This window comes from Castanea sativa, chromosome 8 (assembly GCF_040712315.1).
Source record: "Castanea sativa cultivar Marrone di Chiusa Pesio chromosome 8, ASM4071231v1".
NCBI lineage: Eukaryota > Viridiplantae > Streptophyta > Magnoliopsida > Fagales > Fagaceae > Castanea > Castanea sativa.
This window is the reverse complement of record NC_134020.1, coordinates 56,260,718-56,288,691: the sequence shown is the minus strand read 5'-3', so window position 1 is coordinate 56,288,691 and position 27,974 is coordinate 56,260,718. Positions and strand designations below refer to the sequence as shown.

The following is a 27,974-nucleotide window of genomic DNA, read 5'->3' as shown; positions in this document are numbered from 1 at the left end:
AATGAATTGAAATGTAATTTAAGAAAAAAAAATATTCCCAAATTTGAAATATTTATTATTAGATAACTTGATAAAGACGGGATTCTACATTCGATGATCCTTCACAATAATAAATAAATAAATATATTTATTTAGATTTTTGGTTGAGGGGTTTGTTGTTTGTGGTTCGATGTTTAGTCGGACAAAGTAGTAGTAGGTAAAATAAAATAAAGGGCGAGAGAGAGGTGAGCACATATTGCCTGTAAATACAATAGAATTTAGAAATGAGAAAATGAAATGAGATGAATTAAGTAAGTATTACCCGAAGAAAGAGGGGGTCTCGCTAATCGCTAAAGCCTTTTAGGTTTCAGTCTTTTGCAGTTCATCTTCTCTTCATCTGATTGCCCACATGACATCACAGCCAAAGAAGGAAGAAAAGAAATACAATACTAAATAAATAAATACCTTCATTTTTTGTCAGAAGCTTCCGGTTACTAGGATCTGCTCAATTCAGCTCTCTCTCTCTCTCTCTCTCGCTGTCTCTGTGACTGTCTGTCTGTAAGTCTTTCTTTCCTTTTTCGTCTTCCTCATCTTTGTGCCTTTCTTTCTTTTTTATTTCTCATATCATATCGACTGGTTCTTGATCTGACCTACCCCCTTTTACATTTCTCAATTATATCTACCTTTCAATTTTTAATTCAATTCATCATGTTACGTACCCAATGGATACCGATGTTGATTTGAAATTTATAGAAATTGTAAAGAAAAAACGAATGTAAATATTTGCAGGCTGATCTGATCTTTTTCTTTTTTCTTTTTCTTAAATTTCCACGCCATTGCTGGGTCTCGTTTACGGATTGGATTGGATAATTGTCTACTTAAATCCAGCTCATGTAAGAAAGATATCATTCCCCTTCCATATCTATCCATTTATCTACTATATATATATATATATTTAATTATCTGTTCTCTGTTTGTTTGCAACAAATACGCAGTTAAAAAAGCTACAAGCATAAGAGAGAATTAGGCAGATATAGAGATAGATATGCAGAAGAGTGGGAGCCTTCCCAGAAATACTAGTACTAGTAATAGTATTGATACCACTTCACCTTTGAGAGTGATCACCCCCCAGCGCCGCTTGGGTTTGTGTTCACAAATTGCCACAGTGGGCCAGCACTCCTCCCCTATTGTTTTCCCTGAGAAACGTAGACAATCACGCCGTACCACCACCACCGCCACCATCACCAACAACCTCTCTGGTGTCCCCACCCCTGCTGATGGCCCTGTCAAACCCAAGAGCTTTGAGCACAGGATTGACATTGGACTAGGGGGGGCGGCAGCTGCAGCTGCAGGAGGAGATGAAAAGTCTGATTTGTTGGGATATGTGGTCTTCTCCGGAAAGCTGGTTTGGGATAAGAGAATGACCTCCAATAACAATGCTACTGATGTGCAGCAAACCTCTAATACCGATGTTACCGGCCAAGTAGCCGTTGATGCTAAACTTACCAGCAGGGCTTTAGTTTGGGGTTCTCACTTGCTGTCTCTTGATGATGTCATCTCTGTAAGCTCTTTCTTCCATGCCCACTACATGTTACCTACTAGGAAAACGAAACAAGTTTCTTTTCACATTTGGCTATTGTCATGCAGGACTCAAATACTTTTATTCTTTGACTCTTTGACAGGTTTCCTATAATAATGGTCTCAGACATTTTACAGTACATTCTTATCCATTAAAAAAGGGTTCATGTGGTCTCTCTTGTTTTATCAAACCTCGAAGAAGTCGCAAGGATTTTCGTTTCTTGGCTTCTACCATAGAAGAAGCTGTTCAATGGGTTGGTGGGTTTGCGGATCAGCAGTGTTTTGTTAATTGTTTGCCTCACCCTTTGGTTTCTTCAAAGAAGCAGGCTTCTTCAGAATTACTTCCAACAGATACTCCTCCCGAATTACTGTTCAAATGTAAGAATCCACCGAAAATGCTTGTTATATTAAACCCACGGTCAGGACGTGGTCGTTCAAGTAAAGTTTTCCATGGCATTGTGGAGCCAATATTTAAGGTATGTTGATCACCAATAATTTAACCTTCACTTCCATCTGCAAATGCTGTTTGTTTCTGCTGATTCTCAAGCGGGGGTGGTCATATATTAATGCAAACCTTTAGAATTAAATGTGCACGCATGTCTGCATGCTTGTGAAAGCGTTAATTTCCATGTAGAAAAATGTATTATATGATCTGTTGTCTTTGCTCTGAACTGCTATTGTAATTTTCAATTCCCCTTGTTCTCCTACACCCCTGCCCAAAAAAATGAAATAGTTCTTTGTGGACAGCTTCTTTTATGTGAATTTGCAGGCCTGATCATATGCATATGTTTTAACACTTTTTATGCCATGAACTGTTTTACCTTAAATCGTAACTCATTCTATCCCAACATATCTTGGAGCAACCTCATGGGCATGAGTTTTTGCATTAGGACATTGAAGAGTCAACAAATTACGACAAATCCTAGTAATGGTGTAGATGACAATGATGTCACTGAACTTATTGGAAAATAAGGGATGCGTTTGTGGAAAAATATATAAAGGTGGAACAAATATTTTAATGCCGTTTGATGTGGGATGGAAGTCGGCTCAAGAAAACACCCAAATTTGTACTCTATTGCCTTCTATCAGAACGTCTAAGTACCTAAGTAGTTTTTCACATTTCCTTTGAGGATTGCACGGCTCCTTGCTTCTAAATGATTATATAGGAACATAAAGCTGACAAGCCCAGAGGTAGCTGATGTTATGGAATAAGTGAACCAGACGTTCGAAGTTATGTATAAACGTTAATGGGCTAGCACTAAATTAGAATTCTTGATATGATCTTTAAAGATTCTTGAATAGGGATTGTTGTTAAGGGCCTAGGTAGGTTAAGTTTTAAAAAGGTTTTTTAAATGAATGTTGAGGGAATTTGATGGTTGTGTGGTGTTTAAACAGTAAATTGACTTCTTGGAACTAAACTACTTAGAAATCTAATATATACTCAATCTTGATTAGTATCTAGAGTTGAACTATGGTTTTTGTTTCTTCTCCAAATCTGGGTCTAGAGTTGAACTATGGTTTTAAGATGCGCCCCCAAAGTCACTAGGAGTAGGAAAAATTTGCAGCAACAAAGGCTCCAATTGTAATGTTCCTACTAGAGACTAAGGTCAATGTAGGATTGGGATCAATGGTTCCAACTTGGGATGGATGATAAATTGCATTGGAAACTCAACAGGAACGATTTTTTTTCCTTCCCAATCCGTTCATGCCAAGTTCTCCTTGGAAGGCCACATTGAGGGTGAATTCATGCAAGTAGTTGTTTTTGTGTGGACGACAATGTTGGGAAAGACACTTACCATTGATAATCTTTTGAAACGAGGGATGTTCATTGGCAACCAGTGTAGCATGTGCAAGAGGCACAGTGAGCATCTGGATCACCTGCTACACCACTGTTTTTTATGCTAGGGAGTTATTGGAGGTTGTGTTTAATTTGTTTGGAGTTTTGCGGGATGCCTAAATCTGTGCACATGATACATCAAGGTTGGAGGAGGAAACCAAGTACCTTCAAACATAGAGCTTGGAATTTAGCTTCATCGTGTTTGTTTTGGACTCTGTGGAGGGAGAGGAATCAAAGATTATTGAATGGGTGGGAGCTGTCCATGGTGAAGATAAAGTTGATGCTTCTTAGTGTTAGAAATATGGGTTAAATGATTAAATATACTATATCCCAATAGTTTAAACTTTTAGGATAATCGGTGATTTAACATGGTATCAGAGTAGGGGATCCTGAGTTCGATCCTTGTCTTCGCTCTACCTTCTATTTAAAATGTTAAATTCTCACTTGTTGGGCCCCCACTTATTAAGGGGAAGTTTAGGGTCACAAGTGAGGGAGAGTGTTAAAACTATGTTTAAGTGATTAAATTCATCATTTTCCGATAGTTTAAGTTTTTGGAATAATCGTTAATTTAAAACTTAGCTCATTGTTTCCTTGGCTTTCAGTTGATTCCTTTAGTAGATTTTATTGACTCATTATAGTTCTTTGGTGTTTCGACGGGTATACACCCATTAAACTCACTGATCTCAAGAACTGATGTACTGGCTGTATAGTTCTTAAAATCATTTATTACCTTTAAAAAAAAAGGATGGAGCTCATGGCTTAAGATTTGTCATGCCAGTAACCGCTAAAAGTGCGAGATCATGACAAAAATCATCTACCCATCAAAGATTCATCATTGCAATCCATTGCTTTCTCTATATTCTTTATTATCCTATGGTTAAGATAGTTTTATCGGGCAAAGGGGATATTATAAGCATTCCATTAATTCTTGATGTGGGAAGTGTAAGGAAAGATTTATTTTAATCTAGTCTTATTTGATTTTAGAGTCAATTGTATTTTTATTGGTCAATTATATTTTATTTTAGGTTTTAGTAATTTATTAGGTTTATTAGTATTTTTATTTCATTTTCCTAGAGTCAATGGTATTTTTGTAATTCAATAACCGGAATTTCCTAAGTCAATTAGAATTAGGGTTTTCTATGTTAGTTAGAATTAGGGTTTACAGAGGTGGACTATTTTGATGATGAATAAAATTTCTCTTGAAAATGTCATAATGGTCTAATGTTGACTCTAGCCAACTCTAAGTGTTGACTCTTAGAGGTTCTCTTTTACTTGGCGATAACTCCAAGTAAGCCTAGGTGCTAACTCCTAGGTTCTTTATCTTTTTTTTTTTTTTCTTGTTCATAAATTTTCATGTTGCATTTTGGGATTAGTAATAAAGATTTATTGATGTAAAAAAAAGAATCACCCAAGTGCACAAAGTGTATACAGGGGTATATAAATCAAATATAGAAAATACATAAATCAAGTAAATCAGGAATTGAAGATTAGAATTGGTTTCTCCACACTGACAACCAGTCCAATAAGGTTCTAAAAAAAGAATAACTTGAGATTAGACAGAGATCCCTCATTATCTTCAAAGTACATGCTATTTACACACATCAAATAGTGTGGAACAATGATCCATATATGTCCATTACAATGGTGACCAAACTGACCTTGTCAACAAGCAAGAAGCTCAACAACAAACTTTGGCATAACCCAATTTACTCCAAATAAATCCAAAACCATAGCCCACAAATCCGTAGCAACTGGACAATGAAGGAAGAGATGGTCCATAGATTCACCATTACATTTGCACATATAACACCAATCCATAATACATAACTTTTTTTCTTAAATTGTCAATCGTCAGACTTTTGGTTTGGTTTTGTCCTATGTCATTTCTGCTTCTATTTTATTTTTTAAATGAATTATAGATCTTGAACTTAACGGTTGCTTTAATCCTACTAAGGTAGGAAGTAGTTCCTTGAACATTTTTCGTCCATTTTCATATATTCATGTGGAGTTGCAACTGTGACAGCTTGCAGGCTTTAAATTGGAGATCGTAAACACAACATCTGCTGGTCATGCTAGAAAACTTGCATCCAGTGTTGACATCAGCACTTGTCCTGATGGTACTATCCCTTGGCTAATCATATCATGGCATCCGTTTTGTTTGCTTTTGTTCTTGCTTTTTGATTATGTTCAACATCTTTGTGGTTTAATCAGTTTGTACAAATTGTACTTTTTTCAGGAATCATATGTGTTGGAGGTGATGGAATTATTAATGAGGTAAGTCATTTGCGTTGGTCATTTCTGACGAGTGTTCTACAAATCTACAATTTTTCTTTTGCATGTATTACTATTTGTATCGCTGTTGAAGATATGGGAAGGTATATTGACATCAATCTCAGAAAGATAAAAGAGTGTGAGGCTTGCTGTATTTAAATTTACATCAAATGACAAGAATATTATTCTGAAGCCAATGAGTACATAACAAATGATAAATATCAAGAACAGAATCCTTTGGTGGTTAAAATGTAGAAAATCCAATCCACATATTACCCATGAAAAAGATTTGAATCTTCTCCAGATTCTATTTATTGCAATAATACTTTAATCAGCATAATACTTTATTGCAATAATCCAATCCACATTTTCTCATTTTTCTTGTTCTTTCTTTTCTATTTTTCTTGACCGTTGTTCTTTTGTTTCTTGATTTTTGTACCCATAGTACATCCCCAATGTACTCGGCTTGGAGACTTCTTTTTTCATTATTATTAATAATATTCTTACGTTATTTATCAAAAAAAAAATTTGATAATTCAAGGCTTTTGCTAGTCTACTTTCATGATATACCCAAAGATGTATGATTTGAAGAAAAAGAGGGGAGTTAACTAAAAAGGAGGACAAATTAACAAAATTCTAAGTTCTTGATAATATTGGAAACTCATAGAATTTCTAGAATTTATAGAAGTATTAGTTTTTGTTTGTTAAGTCCTAATAGTCAAATACACTTATCAAAAAAAAAATCCTACTAGTCAAACATAAGTGTAATATACTAATATGTAGAATTTTGGATATGGGTTCTTCTTGTGGTTTATAGGTTTTATTTTGGGTGTAATGTTATTGGTCTTTATGCTTTAGTAATTCGCTACCACTTTGCTAGTGAACTTTCTGAAAATGATTTAGCTTCTTATTTAGAAGTTCTTAGCAAATTGCTCAATACAATATCATATTGGCCAGTATTTGTTGTACTGGTTGGTAAACCAGTACTGAAAACCTCTCGAATTGTATCGTTCAAAACACTGGTTAATTCCTGACATATGAGCTGATATCTGGTGTTTTGGCCGGTAAAGAAAAAATGATAATAAAAGAAAGAAAGCAGCAAAACTGCAGAAGCAGATACAGAGACATGTTGCCACGTTTCTAGTCGTCAGCCTCATATTGCCAATCCCCTCTCCTTTGTTAGCCCCTGGTCCTTCTTTCAGTTTTGTTCATCCTTTTCTTCTTGGTTCTTTTTTCATTTTGCTTTGTGTGCCATGAGTCCCTAACCCTTCTTGTGAACTTCAAAATTCAAACTAATGAAATTTTTGTGTGCCACACTGCACACTGCCATTTATCAAAGACTCAAAAAAGAAAAGAGATTTATGATTTAATTTTATTATCATTATCTAGGTACAACAATTCTATTAGGCTGATATGTTTGTTAAACGTTAGCATATTAAGACATCAATATTGTAGGGGGCAAAACAAGAATCAGGCCCAATCTAAACAGGAATGGGCTGACAAGCGAGCCCAGTGCAATTAATTTATAGAGATGGGTTATCAGGGACTATCCTTTAAATCTTAATAGCATAACTTAGTGATTGCTAAAGAAAGGAAAAACATCCCATACAATAATTTAAGAAGAAAATAAAAAAGTGAAAGGCAGGGATTCTTATTCAAGATCTTCCTTGGTTTAGCCGAGGAGAGATGATTCTTTGGGTTACACACTTCTCAATAGTACAGCTCTTAGTTCTTCTCTCTACTTTCCTTGTTTTCCTCTTTTTTTTTCTGATCCCCTCTCTTAGTGGAGCTTCCTTCCTTTTTATTGTAGCTGGGGTTGCATCCTAGCCTTCCACTTGGACTGTTATGGATCCTCACTTGGAAACTTGTCCCATCAGTGTCTTGCTAGTGGTGGTAGAGTAGGTTGCAAGCTGTAAAGACACTGTTTAGGGTCATTATGCCATTAAATGTGGCAGGTTGAGTTGGTACAGTGCATTTTATACGGAGGTGATGGATGTTTTATCAGAAAGCTTCCTCCTTCCCCTGCCTGCATGTCTTTACTTTCTTCCTCGGCTCTCCATCCTGTTAGTTCTAGGTTGGGACCCCGGTCCCCCAAGGGAAGCTTACTCCTAGCTTCCCTCCTCGGCCTGAACAGTCCCCTCTGTTTTTGGTATTTGGTTGTCTTGTCTAGGCTGAACCCAATCTGATGAAGAGTGAAGGCCAATTGCCTCCTCGGGATGTTCTAATGCCACATGCCTTTGCTTCTCGAGTTCCTCCCTCCCACAAATATTTTTATGGGCTTTAATTATTTAATGAATGAATAAATAGATAAAACAAGATCATAGCAAAGAGAAAATAATAGGATTGAATTCGGAACAATAGAATATCAATTTCTAAGCTCAAAGAGCTCAATAAATATTCAGATCTGAATTTCATCAATTAGATCAGAAAATTCTACCTACAATGATTCAAAAGAAGCTATAACAGCTTTAAGTGACCCTAGAATCCTAGCTCTTCATCTTACATATAGTAATTAAATCCATCCATTTAATTTCATTTAATTTCATCAAAAGTCACATGCTAGTCACTTGACCTTTTAACATAATAAAGACAACAATAACAATAAATAAAAATAACATAACATGGATAAATAACTATGAAGCACAGGTGCGCTTCCAGATTCAGGTGTGGGTGCGAAACTTGGCAATTTTTGAAAAAGCAGGATGCGGTGGAGTGTGGCGATTAAAAATATTTTTATATAGTAAATTTAATATTTTTTATATAAAAAAATTCAAATAAAGGGTAGAGTTTATTATTAAAAAACAATTATTTATGATTTGTTTTGAATAAAATCAATATTTTTGGTAATTGTAAACAAAAAACCACCTTTCAAGAAGGTTCCTTTACTCCTTTTCCAATTCCCAAGCCCACCCACATGAAACAATTGACTTTTCCACCTACTTAATTTATATTCTTTTGTTATGTACTTTTATTCTTCTTCCTCACATGTTCTAACCATTTCTTTGTGTCTTCTCACCTTCTTCTTCCTTCTTCTTTTTTTTTTTTCCTCACAAGACCACATGAAGCAGAAGAATGGCGGCCTGCGGCCCATTTCGGCCTGTTTTGGCGGCCGTATCTGTCTGTTTCGGGGGCCATTTTGGCCGGAATCGGACCGATTCGGTTGTTTAGGCTCCGTTTCCACCGGAATCGGCCGGTTTCAGGCCGAATCGGCGTGATATGGAAAAAAAAAAGGGCGAATCGGCACGTTAGACGCTAGATGCCGCGTCGGGACAAGTCCGGTGTGGGTGCAGCGACCCTGGAGCTGCACCCGTGCTTTCTTGATAAATAAAAGACATTATTCACAGTAATATAGTGAGTGGGCCTTTTCCCTTGGGCTTATATTCTCTTACATCACTATATGCAGTGTATATGGTCATTCATGGTGACAGAACATTTTAATGCTGATAGGCAGCTTTTAAGTTCTGTTTACAGGTTGTGATTGTCTTGTAGATATCTTTCCCCTTAATTAATTTTAAACTGATGTGATTGTTGCCTGAAGCAAACCAGACATGAAATTGTTGAACTACACATATAAAAACCTTAACTCCATTTTCCAAATCACTATTCATGTAAGCTGTAACCAACCTTTCAAACCTTAATAACCATTCTACAGAGTGGAGGGATCCAACATCAGTTGCATTGAAGGCATTTGCTGGGCTCCTTTTGCTTTTCCTGTTAGTTTGTATCAACAGTCTTGCACCAAGTTTCCTGGTCTTTGGCTAAAGGAGAATAGATGTTCACATCATCTGTGTCTGTGTGTGTGTCTGACGACTTCTTAAACTTATGTATTGAAATTTCAGGTTTAGTTCTAGCTACAGATACAACATTGATGGTTGGTCTTGTTTATGGGAATGGGATAAGTGAGACCATGCAAGAAACTTACTATTTGTCGGAATTGGCTGAGTGTTTTTTTTTTTTTTTTTGGAGAGAGAGAGAGAGATGAGAGTATGAGACAGGAGGATTTTGACAAAACTGATGTGGGAATAACATTACCAATTTGTAGCGCATATGGTTTGTCAACTTTCAGGTTAGTTTTGTTCAGCTTTAGGCTGAACAAATTGAGTTGCACCCTTGTAGAAGAATTGTTAGTGGCTAGTTTTAGGATCTTACTCTTCTGGGTGGGTCTGATGGAAGCATTGGAATAGAATTTCTACAGAAATAATATAGCAGACTTTTCATTCCTACTAATGCTTAACAGCAGCATAGTTTTATCCATTCTCTCTACGATGTAATGGTGATTTTATTCTGCAACTGTATTATACACATGCAAAAGCATGTAGTCTTACTTTTTTTTCTTCTACTTTATTTATTAATTTATGTTTACTATGCAGGTTCTAAATGGCCTACTTAGTCGGCACAACCAGAAAGAGGGAATTTCTATACCAATTGGAATTATACCTGCTGGTTCCGATAATTCATTAGTTTGGACTGTTCTTGGAGTCAGAGATCCTGTTTCTGCTGCAATGGCTATAGTGAAGGTAATGCTTTTTATCTATGAAGCACGGGTGCGTTTCGGGATTCGGGTGCGGGACTCGGCAATTTCTGAAAAAGTAGGGTGCGGGTGCGGCGGGGTGCGGCGATTAAAAAATTATTAAAAATATTTTTATTTATATTTTTAATATATTGCTAAACATACTTTTTTCACATTATATAAACATATATCAAATTTAAGAACAATAGTAAATAATAACTAGAATACAACTCCATTATATAAACATTCCATGATGTTCGAAAATTAAAATACAACTCACAAGTTTGAAACTAAAACAAAATAAAAGATACATCAACAAAACAGTGAGGGCTATAAGCATATAAGGGTTTTGGCTGGGAGTGATCTGTGAGGGCTCTAAGCATATAAGGGTTTTTGATTTTTTTTTTCCCAAAACGCAACGTTTGCTTTTTTTTTTTTTTTTTGTTGGGGGGCCAAGTAAAACGGTGCGTTGCGCACTTGGGTTTTTTTTTTTTTTTTTTTTTTGAATTTTGGCCGTATCGGCCAATTTCGGCCGGTATCGGTTTTGCGCCCGATACGGACCGATTCAGGCCGATTCGGCACGCGTCAGCCCGAATCGGCGCCGTATCGGCATGAATCGCGCTGAAAAAATTAATTTTTTATTGCCCGACGCGGCACGGACGCGCAGACAGCGGCGTCGCCTGCACGTCGCCGCATCGGGCCGCGTTCGACACGGGTGCGGCGGCCCAAACGCCACACCCGTGCTTCCCAGCTTTTTATTAAGATGTCCATAGCTTCTCTTTTTAAGTTTTTAACAGCAGATTTTTTTTTTATTCATAATAAGTTACACACACATCCAATGGGTCTTGAACCCTTGACCTTACCCTCCACCTTGCCCTTAAAAGGAGGAGGACCTACCATTTGAGCTAGAACTCATTGGTCTTGTAACAGACTTAATAGTTAATATGAACGGCCTTTGATGACAACCTGGTGTTCACTATACTTCAACACTCTTTAATTACTTTATGAGCAAATTTATTCCCCTTCTAGTTGTCAAAACAATGCCTATATAGCCATTACAATGACTGTAATTTCATTGTTTTGACTCTTTTTTTTTAATTGGTGAGTCATGTACACCCAGTGGGTCTTGAACCCACGTTCACCTTTTTCTACCAAGGGAGGAGTTGCCAATTGAGCTAGTGGCTTCAGGTCAATGGTACTGTTTCAACTTTGCTATCATTGTCCAACATTTCACTATCTAACCTTCTAGATGATTGATTTATTGTCCTTTATTATAGCTAGATTAATTGTAGAAACATCTTTTGAGCAAAATCCCTTTAGGGTCCGTTTGGTTGGAGGAGTGGAAAAGTAGGAAGATGGAAAATTGTGAGAGGATGGAAAAGTGAGAGGATAGAAAATATTTGGTTTTCCCTCTTGTGTGTTTGGTTGGAGGGGTGGAAAAGTGGGAAGATGGAAAACTCTTTTGTTTGGTTGGAGAGAAAATGGAAGGATGAAAAATGTAATTTATATAAATTGACTATTATACCCTTATTACATAATATGTGAGGGGTAGGTGAGAGGGTATTTGTGTAAAATAGATTTCTCATTACTTTTCCCTTCTCATTTTCCTCCCAATTTGGGAGGATAAAAAAAGTGGGCTTAGGAGGGAAAACTTTCTCCTCTATTTTCTGTCTCTCCTATTTTCTTTCGTCAACCAAACAATGGAAAATAGCATTTTCCACCCTATTTTCCTCTCCCTATTTTCCATCCTCCCTGTTTTCACCCCACACTCTTAATGAACTCCTAACTACACCCTTGCTGATATATGTTGAAAATAAAATTTGAAGATAAAAAGAAAGTGTAACGACCAAAGGAAAAGCGCTAGCTACATCTGCGCTATACCTCAAAATGACTAGTCACAATTGAGACTCCTTGTAGTTGTTAATAAACCCAGATCTACCTAGTAAATACCCGATGTGAGACTCATCACACACCCACACACATCACACAATCAATCAAATTGGGGCATAACAATCTCGTCCACTTAAATCCCTAATGTCCTCGTTAGGGCCCACTTTGTGGGGTAGTGTCTCTGAGTCCACACAGGGTTACTGGCCGGCTCTGATACCATATGTAACGACCCAAGGAAAAGTACTAGCCACATCTGCGCTATGCCTCAAAAGGACTAGTCACAATTGAAGTTTCTTGTAGTTGTTAATAAAATCTAGATCTACCCAATAAATACCCGATGTGGGACTCATCACACACTCACACATCACACAATCAATCAAATTGGGGCATCATAATATATGTTACGACCCAAGGAAAAATGCTAGTCACATCTATGCTATACCTCAAAAAGATTAGTCACAATTGAAGCTTCTTATAGTTGTTAATAAAGCCTAGATCTACGCAGTAAATATCTGATGTAGGACTCATTACACACCCACACACATCACGCAATCAATCAAATTGGAGCATCACAAAAAGCATAGCTCATTCTTATTGAATTCTAAAAATGCTTATTAATTAGCCAACCTGGAGAGTTGACACCAATAATGTAGTAACAACCACCATAAACCACTTTATAAAACTCATTATTGACTATGATCTCCTCTAACGGGGCATCGTAGGCAAGAATGATGGCAGCGGCCAGTAGTGCAGTTGTCTAATAGTTTCACCATGAAGCAGCCATGCTATTCAGAATCATTATGTTGGATTTATTAATGATGTAATTTACTTAAATTGTCAAAATTTGTAGATGGCTACCATTGTCATTATTGCTCCTAGTTAAAAAATCAAAGATGTCTAGGGGTAAGTGATATGGCTTGCAATGGAGATTACCAGCCAAAAACTACAAAGTACTTGTGGAGGGCATGGCATAACTTGCAAGAATATGTTCATGTGTTTTATACAGATGGAGGGTGCATGACTTGTGATTGATCATGTTCTTGCAGAAAGAATTGGAGTTTATGGGAATGATTGGCTTCTAAGAATACACATAAACATTTAGAGTTTGTGTTGGATCATTAGCATAATTGGCTTAATATACTGTTTCTTATTAGATTGAGTGAGTTCTTTCCAGTTTCGATTTGATTCTTTTTCTGTAAGTAATAATAATTTCAATAAAAGCTAACATAAAAATTTAATCGCTCTATTATTATAAATATTAATTTCAATAAAAAGAAAGATGGTAATCAGTATACACTGTACCAGACTACACCTAAAGGATTACAAACTCATATTTAGGGAGTCAATGAAATCTATAAAAAAAATGACAGGAATGAATGTTGACAATAGCAGACTTCCTCTTCCATTCATAAGAACATCTTAGCATAGACTTTTTGACAACATGAATAGGATGTTCAACCCCATCAAAAGTCCTACTATTACACTAACGCCACATTGTCCACATATAACATTATGGGATTGCCTTCCATATTTTGCCACCACTACTGGCTATGGAAATTTTCTTTCCAACAAGAAAGCATTCCAGGACACCATCTTTGGCATAACCAAGAGTCTCCAAATGATGCAAACACAAAGGGACAGATATCCTTGCCACTGAACTACTCAAAAGATCAGTTTCAAAGTGATTTTTTCTACTTCTTTTATTGTATTTGGTTTCCCTTTACTTTGATACGTTATTATGGGTAGGTTAACTAACAAGTTGCAATTTATATTTGCATCAATTTCTCCTTTCATGTCGTTACTTAACAATTAAAGGAACTATTTTGTTTTTTTGGTTGCAAAATTTAAGTTTCAGACTAATATTTTAAACTACCTTCTTATCCATAATTTTTATGGGCTTTTAGTAAAATGTATTTACCTACTTAGTGAAAGTCTTTGTTGGTTTCAGGGAGGCCTTACTGCTACAGATGTTTTTGCGGTTGAATGGATTCAGACTGGTGTTATTCACTTTGGGATGACAGTCTCATATTTTGGTTTTGTTAGTGATGGTAAATCATGATCCTTGGAATTGCCTTTTTTAAATCTTGACTTGTATAGTGGTCAATTAATTTCACATCAGGCCTACATTCCAAGTAGCAAACACAGTGAAATAGAGCACATTCACAATTTGGTGCTACAAGTACCTGTGTTTTGTTTTTTCGTGGTTCTGGATCACCTGTATTTGAATTTTCTTGTTCCTTGATGTTTGCTTTCTAGTGAAGTTTGAAGAAGAAATGCTTTGTCGCCATGCTTTTGAAGTTTCAGACTTGTAAGCGTGTCTAACACTTGATGCTTGCCTTACATCATTGTCAGGCATTTACCCTACAAGTGATTCATAAGCTTACTTATTTTGTTAAAAAAAGAATTGGTGAATACATTTTGTGGTTAATTTCATACTATGCTTAATTGGGTGCTAAAGTAGGAAAAGGAATAAATTATTGTTTTATAATTCTAGACAATAACGTCCTCAACAATGCATACTAAATTACCCTAATGTATTTGACGATTAATTTCACATATTTTTCCATTTGGGAGCTAGAGATATTTATATTTTTTGTTCGAATTCATACAATGATACAAAACAATGCCTAAGCTTATTTTGTTTTGGTAATGTGACATATAAGTACATGTGTTTGTACTATCAAAACTACGAATCTAAGTTTATTTTCAGTCTTTAGAATTATCTATATGGTTGTATTTGAGCTAATTATGGTGACTATGACTCTTTTGGTAAATATGTGCAACATTAATCCATGTATGTAGTCCACTATATCATATGGTAGTTATTTTCTATTTTTATTAAACATGTGATCATGATTGAAATGATCTTTTAGCACAGTTCCAGACCTGCCATTGCTTGTTAGCCTGTTAATGCACATATATACTCCCTTGGTGCACTAATCCATTTTAATTGGTGTCTCCAAGAAGTGAGACTGATTCTTATTCTGTAATCATTGTTTGTTCTGTAGTGTTTGAATTTAAAGCAATGATTTGTTGTCAAAAAGATGCTGATTTTGAATCTCTTGTATACAGGATATTTTTGTCATTTAGAGTGCCTGTAAATTAGCTAATGTTATGTCTGATTAGCAGTCCTTTGATATCATTGAATTATATTGATTGCACTTTGATCCATTATTTTAGTTTTTAATGATAGATTGAGTAGTGAAACAGGAATATAATGACCAGCGAAATATTAAATGGAACGAGTTACTTACTGTCAATGGTTATGTATCACATGCATGTTACAGTAGTAATTATCTACAAAAAAAAGCATGGTACAGTAATGTCTGATTAGTTTTTGAGTATTTGTTGCTCATGTGTCTGTATTTCCACTTTGTTGCAGTGTTGGAACTTTCTGAGAAATATCAGAAGCGCTTTGGTCCTCTGCGTTATCTTGTTGCTGGATTTCTCAAGTTCTTATGCTTGCCAAAGTACAACTATGAAGTGGAATATCTTCCAGCATCAAAAGAGGACCAGGAGGTAGTTGACATGTCAGAACTTTACACAGACATTATGAGGAGATCAAGCAAAGAAAGCATTCCTAGAGCCTCTAGTCTATCTAGTATTGACTCAATAATGACCCCTAGTCGAATGTCTGGAGGAGATTTGGATACAACCTGTAGTAGTACCCATGCTAGCACTGAACCATCTGACTATGTGCGTGGCCTAGATCCAAAAGCGAAACGCCTATCATCTGGAAGGAACAATGTAACAGCAGAGCCAGAGGTTATTCATCCTCAGCCACCTCTGTCAACAACTCCAAACTGGCCAAGGACCAGGTCAAAGTCAAGGACTGATAAAGGATGGACCGGCACAAATGATGCCTCTAGATGCTCTTGGGCTAATGCCACAACAAATGATAAGGAGGATATTTCATCAACGCTATCTGATCCAGGTCCAATATGGGACACTGAACCAAAGTGGGATAGTGAACCTAATTGGGATGTAGAGAATCCAATTGAATTGCCTGGTCCATCGGATGATGTGGAAACAGGAATGAAAAGGGAAGTCACCCCTCGTTTTGAAGAGAAATGGGTTGTTACGAAAGGACAATTTCTTGGCATTCTGGTTTGCAACCATGCTTGCAGAACTGTTCAGAATTCTCAGGTGGTGGCACCAAAATCTGAGCATGATGACAACACCATGGATATGCTCTTGGTTCATGGAAGTGGCCGGCTGAGGCTGTTGAGATTTTTCGTACTGTTGCAGATGGGTCGACACCTTTCACTGCCGTATGTTGAATATGTAAAGGTACGGGGCATTGCTCTTACCTATACTTTTGCATTGAGGACCTTTTTTCCCCCTTTTTTTGCGTAGGGGGGGGGGGGGGAGCTTGGGATTTTGTATTCCTTGTGTGGGGAGTTTGATCTTCATAAGTAGATCAATTTGGACTAGCGCCATGTAACTAAAGTTTCCATTCGGATGCAGGTAAAGTCAGTGAAGATTAAGCCTGGAAAGCACACACACAATGGGTGTGGCATTGATGGTGAGCTCTTTCAACTCAATGGGCAAGTAATTTCTTCTTTGCTTCCAGAACAGTGCAGACTTATTGGTCGCTCTGCTAGTCATGTATAATAATCTTGTTTCCTCTTTTGTATTCTTTGATGGGCTCTAGGGACATTATTGCTTTGTTAATTGTGGTTGTGGAATATAGAGAACACCCTTATAGCAAACTAGAATACCTTGTGCTGTAATTTCTTTTTCAGCCCCCTCACCATTGCACCATTGAACAGCTGAGGTCCGTGTAAATTTTTTCGCCCATTTGTTTCTTTCCTTCTTTCTCCTATAATGTATCTTTGCTCTGCTGCCATGTGGGAGTAGCTCAACGTGTTGCCAATTCTTGTAATTCTTCCCCTCCCCCCTCCCTTGTGATCGTCTTGAGATTGCTCCAGAGATATTTGTTTTGTAAAGCATTTGGTTATTGATTAACCACTTCTTTAAATCTGTCTCCTTTTGATGTCTTTATCTCTGTTCCAAACATGGTGTGTGTGTGTGTACATATATATATATATATATATATATAAAAGACACAATAGCTCCTACAATCCATATATTAACAACTGGAGGGCAGTTTAGCACTCCACGAATTGATACTACTAGTAATATAATCCTGCAAGAATTGGTGCCAGAGAATAGAAGCTGATTCTGCTGCTAAGACTTTAGTATGTTGGGGCTTCCCAAAAAAAAAAAGGATTCGTTTTGACCCAAATTGAGGTGGGCCTTCTTCCCCGATAGATGGAGTGATACTAAAAATATTAGGCCTTGTTTGGATTTTGCATAATTGAGTTAACAAAACTGAGTTTTGTTAACTCATCATCCAAAATCCGTGGGCCCCATATGCAGCAACATTGTTTGGCCAATTTTTTTTTTGTTCACTTAGTTAACAAAATTGAGTTTTTTCAGCTTTGAGTTATCAATTTTGGAAACACTAGATTGTTGTTTCCAAGTTGTGAGTTTATTAACTCAATGGCATTTTCTGTAATTTTTCTTCCTTGTCGGGTGTAGTCCCATCAGTGCAAGCTGAAAGCTCCAACGGGTATTACTTTCCCAACCACACTTCATCACTTTCCCTTTTCCTTCTCCCAAACCCACGACACAAGCACAACCGAAACGACTTCACGCCCAACTCCAGTTCTGTCGATCACTCCCAGCTCCACTGATCAGCTCCAACAAAGCTTCGTTCATCGATTCCATTTTCTGGTGAGACCCATACGCTCCCCCTCCATTACAATCTAACAAACCGACATTACAATCTCTTTAATAAATAGCCCCAAAATTAAAAACACAAACTAAAATCAAAACCTAAAGAAAAAAATAATGAAAACCTAGAAGCGCCATCCACACAGTGCCGATCAACACCTTCAGCGCGAGACCCACACAACTCCATTCACTGATTTTTGTTTCTGGTGAGACCCAAAGCGCCATCCGCACAGCGCCGCACCTTCAGCCCGAGAGAGTTCTCAGTGCGTGATGGTGGCTGTCTGGGCTTAGTTTCATGGGTGGAGGCGTTGTGGCAGATGAAGCTCAGGTTGATGGTGATCTTCGAGGTATAGCGGCGCTCGGGTTCAAGGATGAGGAATGAGGAATGAGGATGATGCGTTTTGGCTTTGGGGTTTGAGAGGTGCAGACAATAGAGGAGTTGGGGAGAACGAAGAGAAAAGTTTGAGATTTTTTGTGGGAGGGGTGTGAAATGGAGAGAGGTATTACACGCAGGTATTTACTTGGGCGTTGTAGAGTATAGCAGTGCTATGTGGGACCCAGACAGTGACATAAAGTTGAGTTAAATTTGGGATTTAAATTGAGTTAATTGTTGTCAAATGAGCATAGAGGTGAGTTTTGGGTTTTTTTAGTGATAAATGATGAATGATGAGTTATGAGTGATGAGTGACGAAAATTGAGTGAAAAATTGTGAAATAAAAAAAAAAAAAAAAAAACCAAACAAGGCCTAATATCAGGATGTTGAGGGGTTGTTTGAATTTAGAGTTTTTTATAACTCATCATTTTGTTTTCTTCCCTCGTGACTCAAAATATGTGGATACCAAACATATTGGTGATTTTGAGTTATAAAATCCGACTTACTGGTAAATTTTGTCACACTATGGACTCCACGGTCAGTGTGTTGTCCCATCACCGTATTGCATCACCAACGGCTTTATTCACACTCTCTCAGACCATTCCACTTCACCTTTTATCGTTTCATTCTCATTCCTTTACCCACAATTGTTTCTTCATCTCTCAAGCACCACGAAGTCACTCCATACCCACCGCTCCCTCCCACTTCGGTCTAGCACTCCAGCGGCCCAAGAAGGAAAGGGCAACTAGTTGATCCGTAGCCTAAACACTCCAGCGCCGCTTCCTCATCACTATCGATCTCCTTCATTAGACAGTGGGCCAGCTGAATGGCGGTCAAGCAGGAGTAAGGGTCAAGCATGAACGACGGTCTCCACAAAGTAGATCCACACCCTCTCTTCCTTGATCTATCGGTTTGGGTGCTGGGTTCCTTTTTTTTTTTTTTTTTTCCTTTTGTTCTGTTATTCTCAGTTTCTTATGTGGATGTTCTCTTCCTTGATGTGTCGGTTTGGGTGCTGGGTTTCCATTTTTTTTTTCTTCTATTTTCTAAGTTTCTTATGTGGATGTTTGGTCGGGTAGCTTTATTCCCAAAATCTAGAAGTGTAGATATGTTTGGTATGTTAAACTTGAACCATTGTTTGTCAATTTTTTTGCACAAGAAGGGTGGGAATTGATTGGTTTGAACTATATAAAATACATAGCAATTTGGGAAAATGTTTTACAAATTGACAAAATAGATTTTAAAAGAAAAAAGAAAAAAAGGTGAACATATGAGTGTTTAATGCCATTTATATTTGGATCTTCCATGGTACACAAAAAAAAATCGGGTGAAAAAAATTAGATGGACGTAGGAAATAAAAGAGGTGAAATGGGTCTAGGTTTTTCCATCACGTGAGTAGCCCAATTGTGAGCAGACACAATGCTCAGTCAGTAGGTCCCACATGAAGGTGAGTATTTTGAGTTTTGAGAATGAAAACTCTAACCGGCTTGTAGTGCCAAACATGCCAGGGGTGTAACTTGGAGATTTTTAAGTGATGAATGATGATGGAGTGTTTCTACCATACAAACAAGGCCTGAATTTTTTTGTTTTTTATTTTTTCTATTTGCATTTGCTCGAGCGGCCTTTGATTAAAAAAAAGGATAGGATATTTATTTATTTGGAGTAAATGGGGAGAGAGAGAGAGAGAGAGAGAGAGGGAGAGATTTATTTAAATAAAAGAGGTGAGATAAAGTGTATGGTATTAACCATGATTTGCTGTCAATGTCGTGTACATGAATATATGGTATTGACGGTGTTTTTACTTTTTATTTTTTGGGTTTACATATTTTACTCATGCTAGTTTTATTTATTTTTATTTAAAAAAGAAGTTGTACTAATGCAAGAGAGAAATGTGGAGGTGAGAAAAAAGAAACAGTTTAGGGATAAAAAAAAAATTGTATGTTTACAGAAAAAAAAAAAAAAAAGCTTTTACTATTTTTAATTTTTTTTTCAAAGAGAAAAAGTTGTATTAGTACTTGACAACTATCGTGAAAGAGAAATGTGGAGGTAGGAAAAAGAACGGTTTATATATATACACACACATAAATTTAGCTAAAAATTAGGAATTTTTAAATTACTAATTTTATATGTCTAACCCTATGATTTAAGCCTTAGAAACAGATAAATTTAGAGGTATTTTGGCCATCTAAATTGAGAATCCCAAATAGGGAAAGCCCCTTAATAGCAGTATATATACTACTATTTAAGAGGCTTCTCCTGTTTGGGATCCTCAATTTAGATGCTCAAAATACCTTCAAATTCTCATATTTAATACATTTTTTTCCCAAAAAACTAGTGTAAGTTCACAATTGCACCTGGACCCAAAAACAAACGTGGGCTCAGGCCCAATGAACCTTAAACAATAAAATTTGTAGAGTGTGGGTTCGCAATCTAGTTTGATGGTGTTTGAAGCTTGATGAATAGGCTAGAATGTTACAATGCTTGCAAACAATAGACAAGTAGGGCAAATGAACCTCCTTGGACGTAAGTCAATGACTATTTATATATGATTTCTCTTTTTCTTTCAAAGATTACAGTTCTCAGTCTTTGTCTAGCTACCTCCCCCTTTTTCTTTACTCTCTTCCCTCCTTAAATACTTCTTCTTCTTTCCTCTTTATCCACGTGTAACGCAAATTACCCTATTAGACACTTATCCCATCCACCACCCTCTGGAAGCCTTCAAATGATAGCAAGAAGGCTGACTTCTACTGTTCAGGGGTCATTTCCCCCATTAATGCGGCCAGAGAGGTAGATGCAGGGTCTTTAATGTGGAGGTAGCAGCCTTTTTCCCCAGATAGTTCTGTTACACCTTTGCATCTAGAGGGTGTTTAGATCACCCTCTTACCCTTCGGTTTTCTTAGAGTTCTGCCTTTAATCTTCTTAGCCAGTCCCAGGGTCATTGCTGGGATTGTCCGAGAAGACAGTAATCCTCGGACACATCCTCGGACCTTTACAACGTAGACTAACTTGTGAGTCTGGAAGTCTTAATAAAAAACAAACTGGTATCCATCAAAAAAGCCCCAAGCCCAAATGTTTATTCGAGAACTTCTACCTCCCACAACTAGCACACACTAAATTCAACAATTTACTCAATTTCAAATCCTAAATTTTAGTTTTTAAAAATCAGAAAATTTCACATCCTCAATTTTAGTTTTTTAAAAATCTCTGGCCATGTAACATCATTAACAGTAGATAAATTTAAATTCACACACTAAATCCAACAATTTATTCCATTTCAAACCCTAAATTTTAGTTTTTAAAAATCAAAAAATTTCAAATCCTAAATTTTAATTTCTTAAAATTCTCTAGCCGTGTAACATCATTAACAGTAGATAAATTTAAATTAAAAAATTATATTAAATTCAATAAAATAAAATAAAAAGTCTTATTTCATGTGAGCGTATGTGACAAGACTAGTTATTATTATAATTAATAATAAAAGAGAAAGGAATAAGAAGAAAGAAGAAAATATACAAGAAGATGGAGAGAGAGAGAGAGAGAGAGAGAATGAATGAACTAGGAAGCGTGTGATGATCCCATAGTCACGCGTCCCAGTCCGAAATAGAAAGATAGATAAAGATAAATAAAATCTCTCGGTCTGGGTCTCTCGCCTCGGGTTGGGTATGGGATAGAATTAATATCTGGTACTGGTAGAAAGAGAGAACACAAAACAAACAGAGTATTAGACTTCACTTCACTTCACTTGGATCCATATTAGCATTTTCTTTTCTGATTCTCCAAAGAATCATTGAAGAAGAAGAAGAGAGGAATAGGAATAGGAATGACTACATCGACATTAATTTCAACAACTCCAGCAGCAGCACCATCACCCATCTCTTGTTGTTCATCTTGCAATAATAATAATATTAATAATGTCTCCATGAAGATGAAGAAACCGATGATGATGACGACGATGACGACGACTTCTTCTTCAAGTTTAGCAGTTTCATTTTCACCTCTTATCACCGCCACTGCCACTGCCACTGGAATTGTCCGAACAAGAAGAAGCAGCAGGATGATTTCTTGTGAGGTCGCTCTCGAATCGGATGCCACTTCTTCTTCTTCTTCTTCTTTATCCTCTGACAAAGACAAAGACAAAGACGTCGATCCATCATCAACGGCAACAGAGAAGATCGGAGCGAGGGTTAGGGTTAAGGTTCCATTAAAGGTACACCATATTCCGAGAGTGGCGGAGGTGGATATCACTGGTATGGAAGGAGTGCTGAAGCAATACGTTGGGGTCTGGAAAGGTAAGAGAATCTCCGCCAATCTTCCTTATAAGATTGAGTTTCTTACTCATATTGAAGGCCGCGGCCCTGGCCCTGTCAAGTTCTTTGCTCATCTCAAGGAAGACGAGTTCGAATACCTCTAATCTTCTCTCTCTCTCTCTCCAAACCCAGACAAATAAAAGACCCTCCTCCTCCCCTCCATCTTCTAATCATCATATCATGTTTGTTCTATTATTATTATTGTTAACTACTACTACTACAAATCTGCTTCCTTATTATTAATTTTATTTAACTTTCTGCTCTACAACATCATGCTTCTTTTTTATTATTATATTGCTTCATTTCATTTTGCAATCTTGTCTGTAATCTAATTAAATGCTTCCTTCCATGTTCATACTTACTAAGGTAGATAGATTTTCTCTGTAATCTCATCTCCCCCACTGCTGTGGTTATTACTAGAAAAAGTAGAATTATCAAGTGTAAACCTGAATGAGAGAATATATTGGGACTGGTATTAGGGGAATATTGTACCAAGCATAGGGAGAATCTAACTCAATGCCAATTCCATTGTACCTGCATTCCTTATCTACTCTACTGTACTAGCAGTGAGGATATGCAATCCTAGCTCCCTTCTTGTAGCCCAGTCATTCCCTCCCTGGGAGGGATTTAGACCGTACCATCTTTCTTGCATGTATTGCTCATTTTGCTTCTTTCTATCTATCAAATCTCCTTTTCCTTTTGAATCATTAAGATAGTGTGACTTCTAACTTCTAAGAATAAAAATTGAGTTGTAAATTTCCACATCATGCCTATAGTTGTAGATTTTCATGAATGCTTGTGATAGTACTCAAAATAGAACAGGAATATTTGCGTAGTGCAATGCCATAATTCATTAGTGACCAAAGGTGTGGATGAACAAATGTCGGGTCTCCACATCTTTGCAGTTATTAGTCTACAAACAACAGGAATATTCATTTCTATTAGTAATATTTGGTTGCTCTTGATTTTACCATTATGCAACATCTAGAAGACCTATTTATTTATATCCTCCTTTTTCTGTGGGCTGGACTTATTAGTAAGATCAAAGACTCCTTAATTTTTTTCAGGCTTTCTGAGCAGGTTTAACTGGTTATAGAATGCCCTGATTTTTCTGAAATTCTTTCAGAGATTATTAATACATCAATGTAATGAATTCAGTCTTAGGCATAGTAGTCATGAAGATAAGTCTTAATGATCGTCCCTCATTGTATAATGCAACCCATCATTAAAGTTTGATATGTATAATGAGAAAACTGGTTGCTGAAGAAGTTGTTGCATTGGATGTTTGTGATAAATCATTAGTTGAAAGTAGGAATTCACTTGCTGAAATGTGCTCAAGAATTTGCCTTGCCGAAAAGTGGAAGATAAAGCCTCTGAGCTTAGATGGCTCCTAGATTCAGCCTTGTAAAGAACTAATGCATCAAACAAAGTTTTAACCTACTTACACCATAAGAAGCCTGTCCTCCACCTTAGGTACAGTGTCATGTTAACTGTATGGTGTAGGACACCACAGATTTGGTGTGGAATCTTTCTATGGGGCTTTACATGGAGAATTTAGGGTGGATTTTCCTTGGCAAGCAATTTGGAAGACTAAAGTCGCTAGAAATGTTGCTTGCTTTGCTTGGACAGTAGCTCATGGTAACTCTTTGAAAGAAGATAGTCATTGTTGATCAGTGTTGTATATACATAAAGGATAGGGAGACTCTTGACCATTTCTCCTACATTGTGCTATTGCAATTTGCAAGGGACCTTTGGTATATTACTCTCTTGTTTTTTGATATCTCTTGGGTCGTGCCCTTTTTGGTGAAAGACCTCTTAGTCTTAACCTGTTGGAGAGGTGGTTTTAACTTTTAAGGGCCATCAAAGCACAGGCATGTGGAACACTATTTTTTCCTTACGTGGTACATTTGGAAGGAGCATAATTTTAGGTCTTTTGAAGGGTTTGAATCCCCCTTTGCTTAAATTAAATTTCTTTTTTCTTAGATTTCTTTTTGATTGCCTTAAAGAACATTGGGGATCTTAATTGCTCTTTATTCGATTTCCCAGATCTTTTTAATTTTAGGTTTTAATTTGTTGTGTACCTCCTGTATACTTACTGTGTTCTTGGGCCTGCTCTTTTTTCCCCTCCTTTTTCAATTGGATTTGTTAGTTTATCAAAAAAGAATATTGACGGGTTGTTTCTCACTTTTTTTTATGCATATGCTGCAATCCCTTGTTAGAAAGTCTGCTCCATGTTTGCTTGTTTATTTTTTAAAATGGTTAGAAATAGTTATATAATATATTTGCTGGTACTAAACTCGCCCAACTGGGCGGTGGTAGCTCCATGTTTGTATTAAACTTTGTTATAAAATGATCCACATATTGAAGAACTATTTAGGTGCAGTTCCTTTGCAATCCTATGAGATTAAATTTTTGACTAACTTTACTCTACTTTCCTTTCCTGTCATAAATTACTATTTCTACAAATTTTGAATGATTACATAAGGGAGAGGACCAGAGAGGTTCATAACTTTATGCTTGTTCCGTGCAATTAAATTGGATTGGTGCTCTTCCTTCTCTTGTTAGATAGAAGCTGTACATGGTTCTTTTTTCCGTGACGTATCTATATGTGGCACGCGAACAAGGACACTTAGTGCATTTTATTATATTTTATTTTTTTAGTTTTTGGTAGTAAATTACACTTACCAAACAGGTTATTAAGAAAAGATTAGATGCAAGGCAACATGTAACATGCCCCATCTACTAGATGCAAAACAAGGCGACCACTTGTAGTAGACTGGCTATAATCGTTCTTGGGACCACCACCACCACAATGTGACCCACACCCACCATATTCAAATCTATCATTACCAAGTGAACTCACCGTAGGTTGGAATAGGTGGGTTCGTGGGTGGGTCAGAAGCAGGTGGACGGTTAAGGATAAGATGCAAGAACATAGTTAGAGCATTCGCATTGGGTTTTCTATATGCCATATGTTGGTATATTTTAGCATCAAGATTCAAAAATAGCCCATTACTCAGTCTTGTAAGGTCTTGCTATTGTAAAAAAATTTACGATTGCGTTATAGTGTCATCCTAAATATATAATGGCACTGTAGCACAATTGTAAACATTTATATTTTAGTTTATTCTCAAAACCAACGGCTTTTTCTCTCTCTTCATATTCACTCATCCTCTCTCTCTCTCTCTCTCTCTCTCTCTCCAATACTCATCAACGCCAAGCCTCTCTCTCTTCTCCGTTGCTTCAGTTCTCTCTTGACCTTTGTTGCTTCTCTCTTGGCTGAACAAATATCTCTCTCTAGTGGGTTTGATAAGTGTGTTTTATCGTGTGGTGGTGTTGATTGGGTTGTGGGTTTATTGTTTGGTGGTGTTGGGTGGCTGCGACGATGGAAGGTTTAATGAGTGTGGTTGTGGATTGGTGCGGATGGGTTGTGCATTAGTGTGATTTGCCACCGTATGTGGATCGTGGTGGGTTTGGGGCTGAGGGTCGTGGTGGATCGGTGTGGTGGGTCGTGGGTCGTGGTGGCATGGTGGTTTGGGGCTGAGTTTTGGTGGTGGCTCTAGTGGGTCATGATGGGCTATGGTGGGTCTGGGGTTGAGGATCGTGGTGGATCGGTGGGCCGTAGGTTGTGGTGTGTGGGTGGTTTGAGCGGTTATATGTTGTGTGTTGTGGTGCAGTGGTGGTAGCATTGATCTAGCAACGACGGTGGCTGGATGGGGCAGTGAGGCATGGATGGGTTGCTGGGTTTTTTTTGTAGTGTGTTTGTGTGTGTGGTTTGTAATGAGGCATGGATCGAGTTTTGTCTTTTAAGTTCGGATGGGTTGGATTTTGGATTCTGATGGGGTTTGGGTTGGATTTGGATTGATTGGTTTGGATTGGCGTGGTGGGCAGTGGTGGTTATTGGGTTGTTTTTGCTATGGATTTGTTGGATTTTTTGTGAGTTTTTTTTTTTGGGTTTTTGGTTCCGGTGGGCAGTGGTGGCATGGTGGGCATGGTGGTGGCGGCGTGGTGGTAGTGACTGGGTTGTTTGGTTTTTTTTTAGTGGGTTTACTGGGTATTTGCTGAGTTTTTTTTTTTTTTAGTTTGGGTTTATGGTTCCAGCGAGATTTTGGTGGGCAATGGGTAGTTGTAACGTGGTGGGCATGGTGGTGGTGATTGGGTTGTTTGGTTGTTAAGAGAGTGACAGAGAGGCAATGACAGAACTGAGAGAGAGAGAGAGAGAGAGAGAGAGAGAGAGGAGAGATAGATAATTTGTTCATTATTTTATTGTATAATTTATATTATTTTTATGTGTTATATTGTAAAATAAAAGTTAGGATGTTGGATATATTGTAAAATGATATATAATAATAGATAAAATAGCTTTTGAGATGGTAAAATAGAATAATTTAAAGATATGAGATGTGAATGTTCAGCATTTGGTATCTAAAAAATATCTCATTTTATCATCTCAAAAACTATTTTTTTTATTATATCATACCATTTTACAATACACCCAACATCCCAACTTAAAATTTACCATACAACACATTTAAATAATATATCTATACAATAAAATAATAAAACTCAATACCCAAATAAAACTCAATACTCAAATAAAACCCAAAACCCAATAAAATATATATTTTTTAAAATACCATCATGGTACTGTAGCATTTTGAAAAAAAATTTCACAATTAGAGTTCTGGGTAATGCACACTTCCATGATTTTGATGCTATAAATTTACAATCGGGGGGTTTTACCAATCCAAATGACTAGTATTTTGCTAAAAAAGTTATTTTCCCATTGAAAAACTTAAAAAAACATGCGTTATCAATGCAGCTAAAGCTTCTTCTTCTTTTTTACAATATGATACAGTAAACTAGTATCTATAGCAATTATTATAACTCTAAGTTAAAATTAAAAACCATTTTATTATTCTCTCTCTCTCTCTCTCTCTCTCTCTCTCTCTCTCTCTCTCTCTCTCTCATCTTTTCCCTTTCATCCTTCTCTCTGTCATTCGGCTCTGTCTCAATCGGATCTTGCCAAGATCCATGACTGGAAAATGGAGATCCGCCACTGATAGTGGCAACATGCGGTGGTGCCACCACCAACGGTGATTGCCTCCTTTTCCCTTCTTTTTTATCTTTTTTTTCTTATTCTTTTGCTATGGCCAAAATTTTTTCTCTTTTCCTATTGTGTGTATATTTTTGGTTGAATTGGGTTTGAGTTTGGGTTTGAAACGTTAGATTTTGTGGTGGTTATTGGTTTGATTTATGGCGGTGGTGGATGGATTGTGGTCATTGTGGTGGTTAGGTTGTTTTTAGGTGGGTTGATTTTGGGTTGGGGTTTATGGTGGTGGCACGTGGGTGAGTTTCAGTTTGTGTGGTGGTTGGTGGGTGGGCAAGTGGGTTTCGGTATATGGTGGTTGATGGTGGCGGCTAATGGTAAGTATTCATTTGATGGGTTTTTCTAGATTATGCAATGGTTGGTGGCTGTGGCTGGTTCGACGA

The 27,974-nt window shown here is 37.1% G+C and overlaps 2 protein-coding genes across 2 annotated transcripts; both read left to right on the top strand.

Annotated features, from left to right (window-relative positions):
* Positions 1 to 977: 977 nt before the first annotated feature.
* On the top strand, positions 978 to 17,046 carry LOC142607453 (sphingoid long-chain bases kinase 1). The gene is made up of 8 exons (XM_075778958.1): positions 978 to 1,540; positions 1,662 to 2,033; positions 5,418 to 5,511; positions 5,631 to 5,668; positions 10,036 to 10,182; positions 14,014 to 14,113; positions 15,448 to 16,355; positions 16,533 to 17,046. The coding sequence occupies exons 1-8, from the start codon at positions 1,025 to 1,027 to the stop codon at positions 16,677 to 16,679; spliced, it is 2,322 nt and encodes a 773-aa protein (XP_075635073.1). The 5' UTR covers positions 978 to 1,024; the 3' UTR covers positions 16,680 to 17,046.
* A 4,693-nt stretch (positions 17,047 to 21,739) lies between these two features.
* LOC142607930 (ferredoxin-thioredoxin reductase, variable chain, chloroplastic-like) lies at positions 21,740 to 22,749 on the top strand. The gene has a single exon (XM_075779614.1). The coding sequence runs from the start codon at positions 21,995 to 21,997 to the stop codon at positions 22,583 to 22,585; it is 591 nt and encodes a 196-aa protein (XP_075635729.1). The 5' UTR covers positions 21,740 to 21,994; the 3' UTR covers positions 22,586 to 22,749.
* The last annotated feature ends 5,225 nt before the right edge of the window (positions 22,750 to 27,974 follow it).

What these genes read in the sequence shown, in the direction of transcription:
- LOC142607453 (XM_075778958.1), top strand. Translation starts at nt 1,025, where the DNA reads ATGCAGAAGAGTGGGAGCCTTCCCAGAAATACTAGTACTAGTAATAGT. An exon ending in TTGTGGAGCCAATATTTAAG is followed by an intron (nt 2,034 to 5,417) that starts GTATGTTGATCA and finishes CAACTGTGACAG; the next exon opens with CTTGCAGGCTTTAAATTGGA. An exon ending in GTGATGGAATTATTAATGAG is followed by an intron (nt 5,669 to 10,035) that starts GTAAGTCATTTG and finishes TTTACTATGCAG; the next exon opens with GTTCTAAATGGCCTACTTAG.
- LOC142607930 (XM_075779614.1), top strand. Translation starts at nt 21,995, where the DNA reads ATGACTACATCGACATTAATTTCAACAACTCCAGCAGCAGCACCATCA.